General features: G+C 33.8%; 1 protein-coding gene across 1 annotated transcript in view; it reads left to right on the forward strand.

Annotated features, from left to right (window-relative positions):
• The window catches only part of LOC134231334 (serine/arginine repetitive matrix protein 1-like), a 44,332-nt gene extending 30,271 nt beyond the window's left edge, over positions 1 to 14,061 (forward strand). Inside the window, exons 12-18 of the mRNA XM_062713288.1 lie at positions 3,006 to 3,044; positions 3,988 to 4,091; positions 4,804 to 4,926; positions 6,623 to 6,655; positions 9,840 to 10,058; positions 10,787 to 11,176; positions 11,971 to 14,061. Coding sequence (XP_062569272.1) covers positions 3,006 to 3,044; positions 3,988 to 4,091; positions 4,804 to 4,926; positions 6,623 to 6,655; positions 9,840 to 10,058; positions 10,787 to 11,176; positions 11,971 to 12,174 — 1,112 coding nt within the window. The 3' untranslated portion in view covers positions 12,175 to 14,061. The remainder of the gene's footprint in view (positions 1 to 3,005; positions 3,045 to 3,987; positions 4,092 to 4,803; positions 4,927 to 6,622; positions 6,656 to 9,839; positions 10,059 to 10,786; positions 11,177 to 11,970) is intronic.
• The last annotated feature ends 6,242 nt before the right edge of the window (positions 14,062 to 20,303 follow it).

The following is a 20,303-nucleotide window of genomic DNA, read 5'->3' on the forward strand; positions in this document are numbered from 1 at the left end:
TTAATTATAAAACTATTCAGTGCTTTTAAGTCAGCATATACTCCCCTGTTTAAGAACTTAATTAAATATATCCCCATCAAAGTTTGATTTGGGGGGCAAATATTGGTTATTACCGAATAAAGTTCTTTAGACTTATACTCGGCACTCAGGGACATTGAGAAGTGAGGGTTCATCATGCCAGTGCCTACCGTGACACGGGACCTATGTATTAAGGTCATATTGGAAAGACCCGTGACTTAGAGTGCCGAGCGCTTGGCCAAGGAACAATCACTACCTACGTTGATGTCTTAGGTTTGATGTGTTTCTGTGAATGAGAATCAAACATGGTCCTGCCGATCAGAAAGCGAACGCTCTACCACTAGGCTACGGTGACCAGGTGGGGGAGGGACAACTCTTACATCGTATTGTAGTAAGTTTGGAGAATTTTAGTTCAGAACTGTTTACTCAAGATGTTGAAATTTGTTTACAGGAATTCCTATTGAACCATTGCTGAATCAAAGCTACATAGATTTAATTAGAATTTCAGATATTGGCTGTTCACTCTCTTGTAGCTATGATACTTATGGGAGTCTTCAACAAAAAAATCTGCAGTGAGGCAGCAAATCTGGCAGAAAGTAAATCATATTAAGAAATCTTGACTTTCCCCCCACACGAGTGTTTGGTGGCCCACAACCCTGAGTGATAAGATGGAGTAACAGTAAATAACTGCAGGTATCAATAAACTGTCAGCCAGGAATAAATACTCACAGCAGAATATATATACATCCAGCATGGCAGACAGGATTTACACAGTTTGTACAATTTATGGTTCTTCACTAGAACATTGTAACACCTGGGTCTGAACCTTCAGGAAGGGAACCTACGTAGAGGAAGATTCATTTGGTTCTGTTGTGCTGTAATTGCTTTTAGATGATTTACCCTTATTATGAAGTTACATGTACTACAGATCACTCTACACATGTAAATTTTTAATGTTTTATGGTACAATACTATTGGGGCTAGCTATATTTATCATTTAATTTATCACATCAAATTATGGTAGCTAAAAAATGACAAAAATTTGCTTGAACAAATTACAGATTTTATTTCAAATTTTGGATGTTGTATCCTAAATATTTTATCTATAAAACTTGCTTTGTGCCTCTCACTGGATTCTCTATTTTATTGTGCCAATATTTAAGTTCTGAATTGTATTAATTTACTTTTGTATACATAGATTTTTGAAAGATCTTAATCATAAATCATTTTATGTAAATCATAAAAATTGTTTAATAATTAAGAAACAATTTTTTTCTTTGCTTGGTTTTTAAGCATAATAATTCTCTGATTTGCTCAGATAAAGGGGATTAGGTTCCAAGTTCTTTCAGGAGTCTGGCAGTAAGACCTCATTCTCTACAGCTTTGATCATACTTGAGGATGTTGAATGTCAACATAGTGAACAGTGGTCCTTCTGATGAAATTTTGTAAACTGATTCCTGGGCCTTAAAACTGAAAAGAGCTCACGTTTGATATGTCTCACTCTTACCACTATTAATCCCTTTCAAAAAAGTGAGACTGAGATGAAAATTGAACTCTTCTCAGTTTTTTTGCCCTGGAGCCTGGGGGTCCATTGTCATTGGAGATGCTTAGCAGGAAAAACTCTCTCTCTCTCTCTCTCTCTCTCTCTCTCTCTCTCTCTCATGGCTACCAGTAATTGGCAATAAGTTGAGTACAGGTCTGAATTTACAGTCTTTTTCTCAGACAATCTACCCTATCATCTAGATAAATTCATTTCATTTAGTCCACCATTAGCTCTAGAATCATGCTCTTCACATCATTTTAGTATTCACACGACAAATGTTACTCATGATGAATTCAGCATGATTATGAGTACCCTTTTGCATTAATGTGAATATGAAATCTGCCTGTCAAGTGCTATAAGATTAACATGCAGCAGTCAACAATAAACTATTGATCTAGGTATTAATAAAAAAAGCATAAAAAAAAATAGGAATGTATATTGATATTGTAAATCGAGGTTGTCATAGAAACAGAAATACAATATACCTTACATTTTCATCTTGCACTGATTCTTTGGGATTATTTGTGTGGATTATTTGAGGAAGATTGTGGGATAATCTGTAAGCTGGTGTTGGTATACATTTTTCTATTTTAAGAGATCATTAACTTGTCCTGTAGTAATGACAGGTGATATAACTGGAGGGTTTTATCATTTTATTTATATATGGGTGTGGCAGGGTGTGTAGATCTTGCATGGGTCAGCTTCTGAATCAGCACTCTTCTCGTACCGTAAATCAATGTCATATACTAGATAAAATAGATTTTATTGAGTAATGTATATAATTTAATTAATTCCATCCTCCTAATATATACCTACACTAGTTGTAAGTAAAGAATGCAGCCCCACTTTTCTTGTGGCATATTTTAGGGATATTTACAAAGATGTTTAATCTTTATGCCACTCTACTGAAAGGAAATGTAAAATAGTTATAATGGTGTTTATCCTTCAGAAATGCACATGCAATAATCAGTTCAATTAACAGTGTATGAAGCTGGATCTATATTGAGGCTGACATTTCTGTATTACTTCCAGTAATGTTCCTTACCGTGTTGTCTTGGATCCAGGTTCTTAATGAAGCAGAAAAGTAATGGATAATAAATAGACAGGACTCGTAGTGATATATTTAGAGCACAAAAACCATGATTTATCTTACAAGGCTTAGATACACAATCTTTTAAGTAAGACAGCTGTTATAAGCATCTGGAGTTGTCTGCCCTTACATTACAAAGAAAGTCACTTTCCGTATGAACGGATGAAGTCTCAGTATATGATGGCTTTGACTTTACAGAGTGAATGACCTGGATTGTATTGGTAATCAAATGCTTCTAATAAAATATCATGGTGCATAATAGTATGATATGTCTGGATTCATGCACTCTGGAGAATTGTGGCTGAGTAATTACTGTAAGACTTTCATTAATTTATAAAAAATTCTGTTTTTCAGATACTGGTGACAATATGGACATTGATCTTGATGAAATTGGTAAGTACAAATGAAAATTTTCTCTGTTAATGATGTATTGAATAAAATATATAATAAATTGTAAGAATATCTATAACTTAAAAATTTAAGTATGAAGAAAAAAACAATACAGTCAAAGAATTAGGATTTTTATAAAATCTGTAGAGCCTAATTAGGGGTGGGACTGAATTTTTAAACATAATATTGTGTACTCATGGACATCAAGAAGTCAAACTGTTGGAAATTCATGCCACCTGGGTCAAGGGTTCTATAGAACTGGGTGATGGTCTATTTATTATATAGCAAAATTTTTTATCATTCCCTATAAATTAGCAGAAAAAAATTAACCAAATTGTTATGATGAGTTGGGATGCCTCTAAAAAATTTGAAATTCATTGCCCCTGAGTCAGGCATTATGATGTTAAAGCAGGTGGGGCTCTATTCCATATACATGTATTGTTAAAATGCATCAGTGCCTCTTCCAAAATTGTGAATGTCATGGCCCCCTGATTTATAGATTCTGGTGCTAGGGGTGTCAGGACAGGTTTATGATTATGTTTTGAACATTTACTACTTCTTTGCAAATTTTCTACTCTGAGTTGTGATAAGCAAGGATACTTCTTCCTATGTTGTAAAATTCATGGCCCAGGTTTTGAGGTTTCAGTGAAGGACATGGCCTTATTAAAGCATAAATTCCTTAAAAATAACCTCCTCTCCCTATGTTTATTTAGCAGACAAACCACATTGCATTGTAATATTGAGCAAGCTAGATGTCCCTTTCAAAAATTAATTAATTTGGAAATTAATGGATCCTTCATCATGGGATTGGGTGTAAGGCAAGGGCTCTATTGAAAACATAGTGCAAGTTCATTTTAAATTTTTTTTGAAAATCAAGGCCCTTAAATGGGTCTCTTGTAATTTTGTTTTTTTGTTCATTATATACACTCAAATGTCCTTATTTCAGACTACAGTCAAATTCCTGGCTATGTTCCCATTACAAATGCTGTTCCAAACTGGAAGAAAGATATGATTATAAAGAAAAATGAAGAGAAAGTTAGAGAATATGTGGTAATGTATAAGTGTGTTCATTGACTTATCAGAACTTGGCTATTTAGGCCTGTCATGAATTACAGCAAAACTTGTTTATAGTGAATTCACGGATATAGCGAAGTTATTTTGAATCCCCAGCTATATAAATTTAATGAATTCCTTATATGGTTATAACGAATTACGGATATAGCGAAGTAATTTCATAGGTCCCAGTGACTTCGTTATAACTGAGTTTTACGGTACATTGTTCAACTGTCTGTCCGTACATGTGTGTCCATCAACAGTTCTTACTGTAACATTTTCAAATGGATAGTTATGGCCTGTTGGTTCTTCTTTTCTGATACTTGTACATGATTTTGTGAAAATACATGTTACAGTTACTCTTATCACTTTACAATTTAATTACAGTATTTATTATAGATATTGCCTGGTTCAGGTATGGTTAATGATCCCAATCTTTTGTCAGAGATGGCTTGTCAAGTATGATTGTACTGAGAGTCTATTGAAGGTCACATAAGACTTTCTTTCTTTAATAAGTTTTCAATCTATAGCAACAGGTGGACAATCATTGGGAGACTTTTTTGATGTGTCTTCATGATAGCATTGTTTGGCATCTGAGGACTAGATAGGCAATTCTTCCTACAGTGACTGTAAATGAAGAGAATATGATTTTAGTCCCCTTTACTCTGTAGTAGATCATTCAGAATTATCTCCCTTTTTTGTGTTACAGGAAGAGCTGAGGCGGAAAAAAGCCGAAGCAATGAAGTGGAAAGATGTTCCGGAGTGGAAGAGGAAAATGTTGGAGAAGAAGGAGAAAGAAAAGCGAGAACAGGAAGAAGCCATGACACAAGCAGTAAGAGTTGTCCTCCCTGATACAGCATTATCTCCCCTCCCACTAATTTCCCAAAGTTTTTTGCAATTGTCAGTGTGGGATGCTGAATATGTTATGATGCATGGTCTAATAATAATGAATTGATTCAGGTGTTCCAAATTTATTTTAAATTATTCAAAGTTTTTTTTTTTTAAAATAAAATGGATACAATTTGTCAAACATGCCAGCAACTTTATTTGATCTTAATTTTAGGTATGATATTAATAAAACTAGATTATTCCAATTTTGCTAATGTGCAGCATTGATTTCCAAGGCCAGAATTACAAACTTTAATAATGAAGTGTAATGCCAGCAACTTTATTTGATCTTAATTTTAGGTATGATATTAATAAAACTAGATTATTCCAATTTTGCTAATGTGCAGCATTGATTTCACTGGGCCAGAAAAGCTGAAACTTATATGGAAGCATCCTGGTATAGTGTAGATTCTAAATTGTTCAAATAATGACCCCCGGGGGGTGGGTGGGGCCACAATGGGGAATCAAAGTTTTATAAAGAAATATATAGGAAAAATCTTTGAAAATTTTCTTCTTTAGAACCACAGAATTATATGGACATGGAAGTGTAGTGAAAATTGTTAAATGTGTTTGAAAATCTTCTTCTCAAGAACCAGACAAGTGTAGATTCTAAATTGTTCAAATCATGACCCCCGGGGGATAGAAATATATAGGAAAGAACCACTAATAATGAAGTGTAATGTGTCACCACTCAGAAACTTATGTTTTGTTTGAGTAAATTGTTCAATTCATGTCAGTAAGGTTTAGGTTATTCAAACAAGGTGTTAATTGTGGCCTCTTGATTTTTTATAATAATTTTTTTTTTAGAAAGTGTAATATATTAAATATCAGAGGATCATATTAAAACCTTTCAATCCTTAATCATAAAATTGGGGTGTGGGGCCTTGGGGTTATTTTTAGATATAAATCAAATAAAATGTTTCTAGAGCTGGCAGTTGTACTTTTTACCAGTAATTCTATGCTACACCTGTGAAGTTCCTGATAAAGTTAGGTTAAATGATGACTGTGTGTGACCCAGAACTAATGAGTGAGATTGACGCAAATAAAATGGCACGGCTTCATCCAGGAAAGAGATTTTTGACTGGATTGTTTGATGGTTTGAAATTTAAATAAGTAAAATTTAATTTAAAGAAGAGCAGGAAACAAAATTTGTCAGAGGGAAGGGAAATATGATTGACATTACTTACTTAGGGAAAAAGATACTGTAGAAGTACTTTTTTTCATGCAGTATTTACTCGGGTACTTTACGTTTGTACATGTTGTAGGCATTCACAAATTCTCCACCAAAATTTATCAATCTTGCTTAATCATGTTAATATACATGTACATGTAACTAAGGCATATAGTGAGAGTCTAAGAAATCCATATATATGAGAGTCTAAGAATTTTCTGCCTGCGGATTAAAATAGAAATAGAGATTCTGCTGAAGTATGACCTCATGGAACAATGTACTTTTACAATATTTTGTAATTAAAAGAGAATTAATATGCATTGTTTTGTTTTTAATGTAGAAAACTGTACTTATAGATGTTTGAATGAGTTGACTTTGAGATGAATTACTAAATGCATGTATTAACTAACTAGCTGAATGTTGTTTATTAAGTAGCTGTAGACTGCATTGTGACACGTTTTACTTGCAGGCTCAGCAGAAAGAGAAGGCCAAGGCCGCCAAAGTAAGCTTTATTCTTCTGTTACATGTATATCTACATTTAATGCACTGAATCACAGTAGGGGAACCAAGGAGGGGAACTAGAGAACAATGTCTGACCAAGCCATCGATAAGAAATTGTGGTGTTTTTAGGTCTTAATTGTTCTGCATAATAAAAAATTGTGAGTCATTACCAGATTATACTTCACTGTTTACAAAACATTTTTTTTTCTGAAAATGACTGCTTGAATTTTTCAACAAATTGCCAACAAATTACATGTATTTGATATTGTGCATAAATATCCTTAATTAAAATACAATTTGAAGGGCAACATGACATTTGTTGTAGATATTTTAAGTGTATTAATGATTTTCAATTGAGTAAAAATCTCATCTTATTGATGATTGTTTGAGCAGACATATGTTTTATAACCCTAGCTTTGTTTCCCTACAATTAATACTACATATAAACCAATTATATTACAGAAATACACCAATAATGCTTATTTAAAGAAAAGAAGAAAATTCAGCTATTATTTTTAAATATCATATTTGCAAAATATGCTCTTGTATGATAAATTTTGTTTTAAGGACCTTAAAACATTATGTAAAGAAAAGCTGATTTCTGTTTTGATTTTAAAATAAATTAATTACATTACTTATCAATATATTCTAGTAAGAATTTTTTAAGGAACTTTCCTTTGTAAGTTTTGGTTTACTGTTTTTGATGCTTTTGAAAAGCAGTGATGGACAATTTTTTACTGTTCAGAAGTTTTTTGACTATACTTTTGTGACCCAATATTACTTTGATCTTTTGGGACATCTTTGGTCCATGATTACCCACACAGACTATCTATCTTGTTATGGACTTCCTTGAATTCTGTACTCTTTACCAATCCAAGACCAAGTGTATTGCTATTACACCCCTTCAATTGGTCCTTGCTTGTCTACTGTATGAGCTCTTCTTTTCTATCAAGAAAAACAGACCATTTTCTACTTCTTTTCTTTTATAAATCCCAGCAATGATTTCCTTACCATGCCTGCATGATGTTCTCTACTGGTTTCTTTCTTTGGTTTCAGATTTTGTTTATATGATATTTTCCAGCAGTTGTTCATTTTCATTCTAGGCCGCCAAGTCATTACAGGTTGTCTTTGAAGTGTAATCTTGATATGTTTATCAATTTGAAATAATCCAACCAGCAAAAAACTAGGATTAAAACACTTTTTCTCTTTGAAAAGGAATCTGAATTTATATTTTGTAATATATTTGTTTTAAATGTATTCATTTATAAATGACCTCATAAATGTTTGAGATAAATTATTTTTATATCATATGTAACTCAAGACTTATTTTCTGGGTGTGACTATGTAACAGCTCCGTGACATTTCTATGTTTCTACGTCTCTTACTGCATTCTTTTTTGTTAAGCAATGCCAGGAAATATCTGACGATTCAGTAATTCTCTGTGATGTTTTTACTTTCCTCTGGTTGTCGGTACAAATTCACTACATCCTACACAAGCTTTGCTCTGGATTCTATCTGGTGTTCTGTTCAGACAATGAACCATTAACACCAAGTCCTGTGTTACAGAGCTCTGTTACATCTTTATCTTTTGACAGATTCCTATCCCTCTATCTCTTCCCTCCCCCATTTTATTAATATTAGAAGTTTAACACCACAGAATGGCTTTTATCCAGGACATTGTTCCAAGAATCTTTAGTTAACAATGGACTCTTTTTACGCAGCTATCTCAACTTTCATTCTTGGTTATGATTAAGTATTTCTCACATTTTGATGGATGTGGTGGCTCTTTCAAGACAGCTCAGTTCACTTTTCATGTCAATCTTGGCTTGGTATTTTACATCCTTATATTTATCTCAGTGATCTATATCAGTCTTGGTTAAGCATTTTACACAGTTAAGTATTCTTTTTTGGGTTGAGTATTTTACTGTCTAATGATTGTAGCCAGCTCTGACCTGGGTTGAGGTATTTTGTGTTGTCTCCTCCAGTTTACCTGTATATGTTAGCTCACCTTTGTTGGGAGCTAGCTCGAACCCTCTGATTGTAGTGTCTTGTTGATGTGGGTTTTTTGCATCTGCCTCTTTCTTTTTCAGCTTTATAGTGTATTTATGACACAGTCATGAACAACCTTATGATGATAATTGTTGGTCACTATAGTCACCCATGTGACCCTACAATGTCTGTTTTTGTCTGTCCCTTGTCACATCTTCAACTTCTTAACTAGAACTACTTGGCAAATTTCAAACAAATTATTCCAAAACATTTGAAAGCTTCTGATCACACATTTTGTGCCGTCCTTCCATCTGTCTGTCTGGCTGTCAATACGTAAACTTTTCATATTTTCAACATCTTCTCCAGAGTCACTGGGCCAATTTTAACCAAAGTTGGTACAAAGCATCCTTGGGAGAAGGAAGGTTTGAATTTTAAAATGAAGGGTCATTCCCCTATCAAGGGGAGATAATCAAAAATAGACAAATATAGGGTGGGGTTATTAAAATATCTTCTCAGGAACCACTGGCCCAGAAAAGCTGAAACTTAATATGTGGAAGCTTATTGAGGTAGTTTAGATTCAAATAATGGCCCCTTGGATAGTTTGGAGATGGAATAGGGAATCAAAGTATTAAAGGTGAAATCTGATTTTTAAGAAAGCAGGACCAAAGTGTCTCAGGTGAGCATTGTGGTCTATTGGCCTCTTGTATAGTGATGATTTTAGTCAATGGTGAACCCATGACCTCTTTGGATAATATGGCCTCTGGAGCAGGGTTAAGCCATGTAAGAAATGAAATGAAAATTTCAAGTTTGTTTACACCTTAGCTCCTAGTAAAGTTGACACCAAGCCTAAATATACTGTTATTCAATGTTGTTATTAGAAATTGGACTTAAATTTGGTAATAACACTAAGGGATTCGGTGTTATTACATTCAATTATTGGGAGATGCTGAATCAAGTATGAATTTTGGCCCATGGGCCTGTAAATGTTTCCCAGTACAACCTTTCTGTATAACAAGTCACCATATTGTAAATCACTTTTGTATCCAAATACCTTGTTACCAATTGTTATGTTTGTATGTCAACAATATTACGATATAATTTTCACTGTAATACATGTAGTGTAACTCACACTCTGATAATATTAAATGTCACCATTGTAATGTAGTCTATGTTTTGTAACTATTTCTCTGTTGTAGGTAAAACCTGTGTTACAGAAACGCCAATCCTTCGATGACACCCAAACCAGCAATAATAATAATGCCTCCCCTGTTACTAAGAAACCTGTTTCTCCTGTTACTAAGCAACCCACAACCCCACCTATTGCTAAGCAACCAGATAAATCACCTGTAACCAAGAAACCAGAGACACCACCTGTTACTAATACTCCAAAGAATTCAGCTAAAGTCACAAATGATGTAAGCTCTGGGCCATAAGTGGGGGATATGGTATTAAACATGCTTAAATTTGAAAACAACATAATGTAATTTATGTGCAATATCTTACTTTATAGCACTCTCTTTTATTTGTACACAAAACTCAAAATAATTTTGTTTAGGAGACACTTTTTTTAACTTTTTTTGAAACAAATATGGAGGAAAACATATGGTCTTGTTCAGCAAAGTTTGATGAAGTTGGTTTTTGTTAGGTCAAATATAAGAAAAAGTAAAATGCAGGTAAGAGAGACAGTTTGGTCTGGAATAACAAATATGGCAGCAATAACAAAATAACAGAGCAGTGTGAAGCCTTTCCCATATAAACTGCTGGAGAGCATGCCTGAACATATCTGCTCATTCTGACTGATTTTCTTCTGTGTGAAGAGTTTTAATGACGGAAAAGTGTTCTTTGAATATGTATTTATTTGATTTCATGTAAGTTTTAAACAAGAATAGTTTTGAAAAATGGAACTGAATAATGTTTTGCATATTAGATGGGGCAGATGCTTTTGTCAGTGATGGAAAAGCATTTCAGCTCAACAAACCTTAAAAATCAAATATTTAATATTTGTAAATAGACAATAGTAAAATGTAACTGAAAGTTGTTGACTTTGAAGTCAGAGAGAACCATTTTGAATCATGTGATCACTGTTTAGGATGAGTCACATGATGAATGTGTCAAAGATGGATCACATGATGAATGTGTCAAGGATGGGTCACATGATGAATGTGTCAAGGATGGGTCACATGATGAATGTGTCAAAGATGGGTCACATGATGAATGTGTCAAGGATGGGTCACATGATGAATGTGTCAAGGATGGGTCACATGAAAAACAGGCTTTGGAAGGATTTATTGAGCAATGTTCTAAGGAAGGGTCACATGACCGTTGTGATAAGGAAGGGTCACATGACCAACATGATGAGGATAAATCACATGATCAGTGCAGGGAATATGAATCATATTACCAATATACTGAGGAAGAGTCACATGACCAATGTACAGAAAACATTTTGTGTGACAAATGTGTTGATGAATACTGTGATGAGTCGCATGATCAATGTGATAAAGATAGGTCATGTGACCAGATTGTTGATAATGTAAGAATTTTTCGTTCATCTTGATGCTTATGCCCATCTATTTGCGAGAGACATGAATTGGCTGATGAGTATTGTTCCTGCCTAGTAATGTATATTCATTGACCCGAATATAGATCATACAGAATGCATTATGAGTCAGTGTTTATATGTGCGAGATGACAACCTGAATACTGCAGCTGTCATTTAATGCATCACACGCACTTCCTTTAAACTTCTTTGTCTATACATGTACAACCACCCTTGTCAAACCCTGTTTTCTTCTCATTATTCACATTAAAACATATCACCAATGTATTATCATTTACCAGGGTTTATAGTGACCAGATGCAACAACTTGGACACAACATGTGGTATTGAATTATGATATTCTCTCTCTATTTCAGCTAATATTATCCCAGTATTGAATAAAGTCTTTGTACATGTATTTTTCAAACAGCATGGATTTTATGAATGCATGGAACGAAGCATGAATAACTAAAAATTCTTATCCCAATGTTAATTCCTACCAATAAGATTGTGTATGAGTCATGATTTTACTAATTTTCAAGTTTAATAAAAAATGGAACTATTGATAAGTATAGTTCCAGATTCTCCTTTGTCTGTATTCCTAAATATCTGATTTTGAACTGTTGTTTATTTAATATACATAAATATATTTATGAAGATAAATATTTATAAATTTTATTTATTGAATATTTGCTGCATTTGAAGGTTTTCAAGAATAATGGAATTTGCAGGTATCTCTAGTAAGGAAGTTGTCTCCCTTTTATGAATTTGAATTTCCCTGCTTTCAGGAACGTGAGCAGGAGGAGAGAAAGAGAGAACAAAAAAGACAGCAGATTGAAAGACAGGCACAAATGGAAAAAGAATTGGAAGGCATTCCAGCATGGAAGCGTGAAATCATGATGAAAAAAGGGGCAGCACCAACAAACTGGGGGGATGAAAGGGAGGAGATAAATCGAGATGACGACGAAGAAAATGAGGAAAATCATGAATGAACCAATTCCAACAAATTAGGTCATTTTATTTTTATATATATATAAGTCATAATGATTCCTACACAATGACTCTGTTGTCTTTAAGAAGACAACTGTATATGATGTAAACAGGATATGTTTATGGTCTGCCAATTCCTTGTCATTTGTTGACCTGTCTACAGATGTATGGAATGGGAAGGGGTAGGGATGGGGGGTGCTGGAGATTACGTATCTTAGAAATGGATACTTTCATGATATTTTGCATAAAATGCTGTTTAAAAAAATATTTGTAATGATAATTAAATTTGTCAAGATAAATCTTAATATATTATGCCTTAATTTTTAGTATTAAATTATTAATGTTTGATTTTATCTGTATACTTGATAATGACACAAGTATGGTATTACTGATAAACAAATCATAATCTATATGCATAGAACGAATCTGCTCAAAAATTTATATTTCTCAATTTTTTAAAAGAAAATAATTGTATTTTAAATATGGTAATTAGTCGCATCAAGTTTCATTAATGCAACCTTTACAAGTAATATACTCTCAGATACTAGTACCTTTTATTATATTTTTTTTGTGTTTTGCTTTAAAGTTTGATGCTATAAAGTGCCTTTCCCCCGGCTGCCATCGATATTATTTAGTGTTCACAAGGCTTTCTATCATTTATTTTAAAGAAATGTACAGTAGTCTATGTTCTGCTAGGGTACATATTTCTTATGACGTACCTACAGATTTTGAATTGTATTTGACATGTACATGTACGAATGAAAGTCATGTAGGATTTGTAAGTAAAGGATGATCATGTAAGAAATTTTCATTTCATGGAAATCTAGATGGTAACCCTATTTAAATCATATTCTCTCTTTTTATAATAAGAGAGATATACTTCTATATATCTAAGAGTTCCATTGTTAGTGAATAAAAAGAAAATTTCAACTGAAGGGACAATTTTTTTTTTAAAAAGGGCACCATTTTCAACTCATAAGGCAAAACATTTTCAAATTGGATGTACCTTTTTCATCTTTAATGATCCTTGCATAAATATTTGAATGTATTGTAATTGATGTTTTAGTTTCTGTACTGTATAGTCTGTGTGCTGATAAGTTGTATATCTTTTTTATTTGTTAAAAAAATTCAAAATTTGCAGTATTACAAGAAATTATCAACACACAAGAGGAGGTAACTGTGAAATTCATTTGATTTTAACTTTAAAACCTGATTTAAAGAAGATGCATTATATATTGTATTTGTCAGTTTTGTGTGAAAGGACAGGAGAATATTATACTGGTTTTCTCTGAATATTTGAAAGTAGAATAATATGAAAGCAGGTACAAATGTACATATAAATTATTTCATTGACTCTTTTTTACCTTGTCACTCATTACAATGCTTCAACAGATGATTGCCAAATAACAATTGTGACTGATTTTATTTTGTTGGTATACTAATTTTTGCTTTAGAAGATGCTTTAGCATGTAAGGAGTTTATAAATACTGTGAAATGCAGTTTTATATGTATTTTAAATTTAAATGGTGCTTTATATTGATATATTTTACATTTTGTTTTTCATATTATCATAGCATAGAAAACCTTTATTAGAATAGCTTTATAGAGTCCAGAAATACAGAAATTTTTTACGTTTGATGGAATATCTAGTTCTTCTATTTACTTCAACTGTCAGTATATATATATACATGTATCTTTCTTTTCTTTAACTAGAAAGAAATTTAAAATTTGGTTTGACAGTCCAGTTTTTGAATAACACATATACATTGTATATACATTAATTTTCTTATGGAACAGTTTATGCAGAGCATTATTATAATATTATAATAATGGATGTTCATTCTATGTAATGGAACTCATTGGTCAAATAAAGGTCTTCTTACCCTCTGTTTTTCTATTAGTTTTACTATATTGATTTGGATTAACTTGACAACCGATTAGTTCAAAGTTGTTCTGAATATATCATGAATGGACCATCAACTAGACAGTGCACAATTAATTCAATTCCTTAAAATACATAGAAGGGGGGCATTCTAAACAACAAAACCCAGTATTAAAAACAAACCACTTAATTTGGACAAAAGTGAGACCATGATTGGAAAGGGGAGGGGGTAAATTTTGACAGGACTTCAATCATTACATTTTAGGCCGCAAATAACCTTGGGTTTTCTTGTAACCTCTAATCTTAGAATCCTTTAAACTTGAACAGAATATCTATTTGATTGCTAAACATTTCTTTTTAAATAGTTGAATCCACACTTTTCAAAAGTTATGTCCCTTGGCCACCATCTTGGGGGATAAACCCATAGAATCCTCACAGTACCCTTTGTAGTTTTCAGGTTTGTAACTTTGTCATTTACTGGGGAAAACTGGTGCATAGTGTACATACTGATTGCCCCATGTTGGGGCTACCCACACATCCAAAGAAAACGATTCAAACACAGTGGATTCATCATAGCCCACCCAAATGTTTGGTATCATAAAGAGGAGAATTGTTTCTTTCCCTTTGACCTTTTGGTTGACCCCTCAAAGGGAAACAACTTTCGTAAAGTGTGGATTGATCTCTATGGCAATGGCCTCAAAGTCTTTCATTACATTTCTGATGATTGAATGATTGAAATAAAAATGTAATGATTGAGGTCCTGTCAAGATTGACCCCCTTACCAGTCATGGTCTCACTTTTATCCCAAGTGGTTACAGGTGGCCACAACGCTCACCTAGTTCATTACTTCAAAATATGCTTAAGCAAGCTCTAAACACTGCACGCTAAAGCCTCTATTTGTAGGGTAGTTTTATGCATTAGAGTGATCTGCCCTCAGAAGTAGGATAGAAAAATGGTTATTTACAAATATTAAAAATTACAAAATTTAATTTGATTGCCGATGTCCCCCCCCCCTCCCCGGAGGAGAAGAAGATTTTTCTTTATACTGCCTTGTTACACCTAGATTGGCCATTCGGCTCACCTCGGCAGATTCCGGTCCCCTAAATCTAATCGCCCGAGGTGATCCTAGTGCGTGACTGGCCAATGTGACTTCAATACACTGGGTGAAAAAAAAAACATTCACTAATCTATATACTACCTTAGAATGTTGCCATCTTTAAAAAAGTCTTTTAAAAAAGCAAATGATTATTAGTCCTTAATAATACTTTGCTTTTTTAAAGATTTTTTTTCTCATATAGACCTTTGAAAGCCTTGATTGTCATTGTGGCTTCACCCCCCCCCCCTTCCACCCCTCCTGTGGATCAAAATTTGATATGACTTCAGTCTTGTATCTTCACTACCTAAGGACGTTGCCATAAAGATGTTATTTACCATGCTTTGTTGTTCTTGAGAAGATTTTTCCCGTAATATTAAATGTACATGTATTCCTACGTTAATCTTTGATTGCCTATTGTGGCCTTTGCGCTCTCCTTGAGAGGGAGCATAATTCGAACAAACCTAAATCTGCAATTCCTTAAGGTTCTTCCACATAAATATGACTAATCAGGGCTTTGGTTTTCTTGGGAAGGATATTTCTAAGATTTTCTATATAATCCCGTATATGCAAAACTTTGAACACTCGCTGAAGTCGGCCGATCGACTCATACCCTAAGGGTCATGATTTGAAAATATGTGATGTAGTGAAGCTTAATTTCGATTTACTTTTATCTTTTTGTTTTGCCTGGTGATATCTGAGAAAAAGATTTTGAACAAGAGGCCTATGGGCCCTATAGGTCACCTGAGCATCATGCAACAACTTTCCAACAGGTGCCTGACAAATAGGTGGTGAACACACAACCCCCCTCAGATCTTGAAATTGAATTAACTACATGTATTATGGATTCTATCATCGAATTTCAACAAACATATTGTAGAATTTAAATTTTAAAGATTGACACTTTTTTGTTTGAAAGCTTGTTTGTTGGTTTACGTCCCTTCGAAAAATCTTCACTCATATTGAGACTATTTGCAGGTGAAAGGCAAAGCCCTCTACCAGGGGGAGATAATCAAGAAAATGTAAAAATAAGGGGGTGTCCTTAAAAAATCTTTTTACGAACCTTTGGTCCAGAGGATGAAACTTATGCGGAAGCTTCCTGTGATAGTATAAGTTCTTCATTGTTCAAATCAGCCCCCCCCCCCACTCTGATCTAGGGTGGGGCAACATTAGGGAGTCAAAGTTTTACAATGAAATATATTCTGGGATAGTGAAGATTCTAAAATATTGAAAAAATGTCCCCCAGGGGTAGGGTTAGGCCACAATAAGGAAAGAACAACAGGGTCAAATTTACTTAGAGCGTTGAGGTTCATGGGCCTCGTGTTTTAAAAATATCTATCACCCTAGTGTGTTGGATACCTCGTACCAAAATTATTTGATATAAACAGCAAAGACAGACAAATGGACATTTCAGTCAGAAAAAGCTCACATAAATCTTCACTTCAAGTGAGCTAAATATCACCTTTTTTTTTTTAGCTGTGTTGAATCTTTAGTATGATCTCATCCAGTGATCGACAAACAATATTATACAGACGGACCCATGATAAATGCTGCAGATAATGCTTACATTTGTATAAAATTCGGACCCCCCCCCCCCCCCGGGCCGTGTCCTGGACTCTATAGGGGCTTCAATGCAGCCTCCAGACCCCCTGCCGCCTACCTCTACTACCCACCCACCCCCTCCACCTTAATGAAAGTCCTGGTGTGTTCGCCACCCTGGGGAATTATTTTGTGAATGGATTTTTAACATGATGTACCCTCGGTACATAAGATATTTAGCATGCATAATTAATTGATTATCAAATTTTATTCTAGAACTTGAATATTTGGTTGATTTGCATTTAGAAAAAACTTGAATTCAATGATTGCTTTTTATGAACTGAATTGTCTTAAATCTTTTTCTCTTCTAAATTAGGCAGCAATGAGTTTGAACGTTTTTGCATATGAATTTTTTTACGCTTTAAAAAAATGTGAGTTTTGAAGTCATTTCGCTAGGAGACACTACATGTATTATTCGCAAGAACGTCAATTTCGCGAAAGATTTTTAAAATGCTCACATGTAAAACTTTTATCCGCTTTTATTTTGAATTTGAATCTGAAATCTCCGCTAATTGAGCAAGTAAGGATGCTTGCAAATTAATATATTGAACTTTCTGACAGATTTTATTTTAACAAATGAACTTGCAAAATATGACTTATTCAATTTTTTAAAAATCCAAATTTTGTAGAGGACAGGCTGTTATTAAGAAAAAACATTTAAAGATGTGTCCCTATATATTTCCATGTACTTGGTCCCACAATCTGACCAAGGTGCCTGACAAATAGATGATGACACCCCCTCCAATATGGAAATTTATATTGAATTAATGATTATGAATTCTATCATCGAATTTTGGCAAATATATTGTGAAATTTAAATTTTAAATTGACACTTTTATTGAAATGGTTTGATACACTTTAATAACCTTGTCTATAAGTACATGTATATATATATTTTTAAAGAAATAAGTACTCGTACATGGTACCTTATGGCACGCCAAATTCACAAAAATGAGATAATCATAGTTTCACAATCGATAAACCAGGTTTATCGGTTGTAAACTATAGTTTACAAACCGTAAACTATAGTTAACAACGTTAATCTATATTTCACATCTGTAAACCATAGTTAACGCGATAATCTCAGGCACGTAGTGCCAGGGGGGGCTGGCCCCCCACTTTTTCTCCCGACATTACCTTTACTATAGAAAATGTTTACTGAAAGGAGCCCCCCCCCCCCCACATTTCAGCACAGCACAGTGTTATAAAGAAAATTTACCCCAAAAAGTGTGAATTGAAAGATAGTCGGTCTTGAAAAAAGTTGGCCACTACCCCCCCCCCCCCCCCCCCCCCCCCCCCCCCCCCCCCACGAAATAGGATTTTCGACTTTGGGCAACTTTTAATCTTTCGGGTTTTTTTTTGTTTTTTTTTTTTGCTTGTCAACTTTTTCAGGTAAGTAAAAAAAAAATTTTACACTTTCAAAAACCTAGCTTGTCTATAAGAAAACAATATTTGCATGTATATATATGTAAATTATAGTTTTTAACTATATAACGAATATAACAACTCTTAACTATAGTTTACGATTGTAAACTATAGTTTACAAACGTGAATCTATGTTTATCAACAAAATCTATTGTTAACGCTTATTAAACTATAGTTAACAACCGTTAAATATAGTTTTACAGATGAAAACTATACTTAACGAATCGTTAACTATACTTAACGAATCGTTAACTATAGTTTACGGTTTGTAAACTATAGTTTACAGTCGATAAACCTAGTTTATAAAATGTGAAACTAGGACTGTGAACTTGGTGTGTCTATTTTTCTCATTGGGAGATGCTACCGAAGATACCTTGCTATAACCTTGAAACATTTGATGCTATGGCTTAAATATTTCACATTAGTATTTATTATGACATGGTCTTCTACAGGGTATCTATACTTTAACCTTGGCCTTGGGGATTGATCCTTGGTCTCAACTTTTGAATGGTTTATTCTGGGGGTTTTATATTTCACAGGTAGTCCTTTCTTTCAAGTACTACATCTCTCATTTCTTGCCATTGAAGTTTGACTAGAATTTGAAAAACTTAAACCTTCGCCAAAAGCTGTCATTCGAGGATATCAGTGGGTTTCACAAACATATCTTGTCTTCTGGCTTGCTCCTCTCGTAGAAGCACCACCAACAGATAATTTAAGCAGAAACTAGAGGTACTGTGAGCAATGAGCCCACTTAATGATACCCCCGCCTCCCATATGAATATAATGGCAGTGTCCATGTTTTGCTATGGGAAACCCAAAATATTTGTCGGATCAAAAAGTAAAATAGAAAGTGCACAATGACAATATGTAAAAAAAGATTCTGTGAAAGTCTCATCCAATTTCATTCAGTGGTATGAGAGGAGTTCCAGATAAGAAATGGGTACCCCAAAGCGTAACAGACGGACGGACGGACATCCCGATTACAATATTCCTTCCTCTTTTCAAGCGGGGGATAATAAATCACTTGACACTTTCAATGCCTGTGATTTATGTGATTGGTTGATAGATAGGGAAAACGATCCAGAATTGTATTTTCCAAAGAAGTCTATAAATGCACCGCAGCTCCAGTAGAAGCGAGTTGACCCCGGTCATCCTTTATGTTGATTTTTAATCAACTGTGTGTGTAGATACAAAATTGTTTTGGCAAAAAATTCCAGACCTTTGAAAGAAGAGTCCAGTCTTTTTTATTGTACTCTCCGCTTGAAAAGCGGAAGGGTATATAGTAATCGGTATTTCCGTCCGTCTGTCCGTTACGCTTTGGGGTACCCATCTCTTATCCGCAATTCCTCTCATACCACTGAATGAAATTTGATGAAACTTTCACAGAATCTTTATTACATTTTGCCATTGTCCTATTTTACTTTTTGATCTGACTCATATTTTGGGTTTCCCCCAACAAAACATGGACACTTGACTTCTATATTCAATTCATATTAATATGGGAGGAGGGGGTATCATTTTGTGAGCTCATTGCTCGCAGTACATCTAGTTTTAATTCAGCTTTTATATAATGTATATAATCAGAGACATAAATACGTAATCCCTGATATAATTAATTATCACAGAAAAATGCAAAGCTCGTCGAATTTTTCCTTTCTTTCTTTCTTTCTTTCTTCAGTGATGTGTAACAGAAACTGTAAGAGTTAATGATCTTTTCATTGTATCAAATATTCATATGATTAATTATATTATCCTTTATAACTGTTAAATGCTATTGAAAAACATTATACATGTTCAGATATAGTTTTGTCCAGCATGAAGTTTTATAAATGCAGCTAGCCAATATTACATCACAAAGATGCAGCTTTAATTGATTTGTAACGCGATTCAGTTTCCGTACGTCACAAAATTACCCTTCTCCTATTCCATAGTCTAACATGTGCTCCGAAATGAGTACGCAAGAAAAATAGTGCATCATATATAACAGTAAAGTGATGGCAATTAAAAAGTTGTGTTTAAGACACAATTCGTATTTTTCAAATTGATTTTTAATACTTCTTTAAATTTTTAGGTTTTACTTTAAAGAGGAAGTAATTTATCATCGTATCCTAACTTCCTGTCGGCGCATTAAT

This window comes from Saccostrea cucullata, unplaced genomic scaffold (assembly GCF_032062105.1).
Source record: "Saccostrea cucullata isolate Sc308-1 unplaced genomic scaffold, CSIRO_AGI_Scuc_v1 ctg32, whole genome shotgun sequence".
Taxonomy (NCBI): Eukaryota; Metazoa; Mollusca; class Bivalvia; order Ostreida; family Ostreidae; genus Saccostrea; species Saccostrea cuccullata.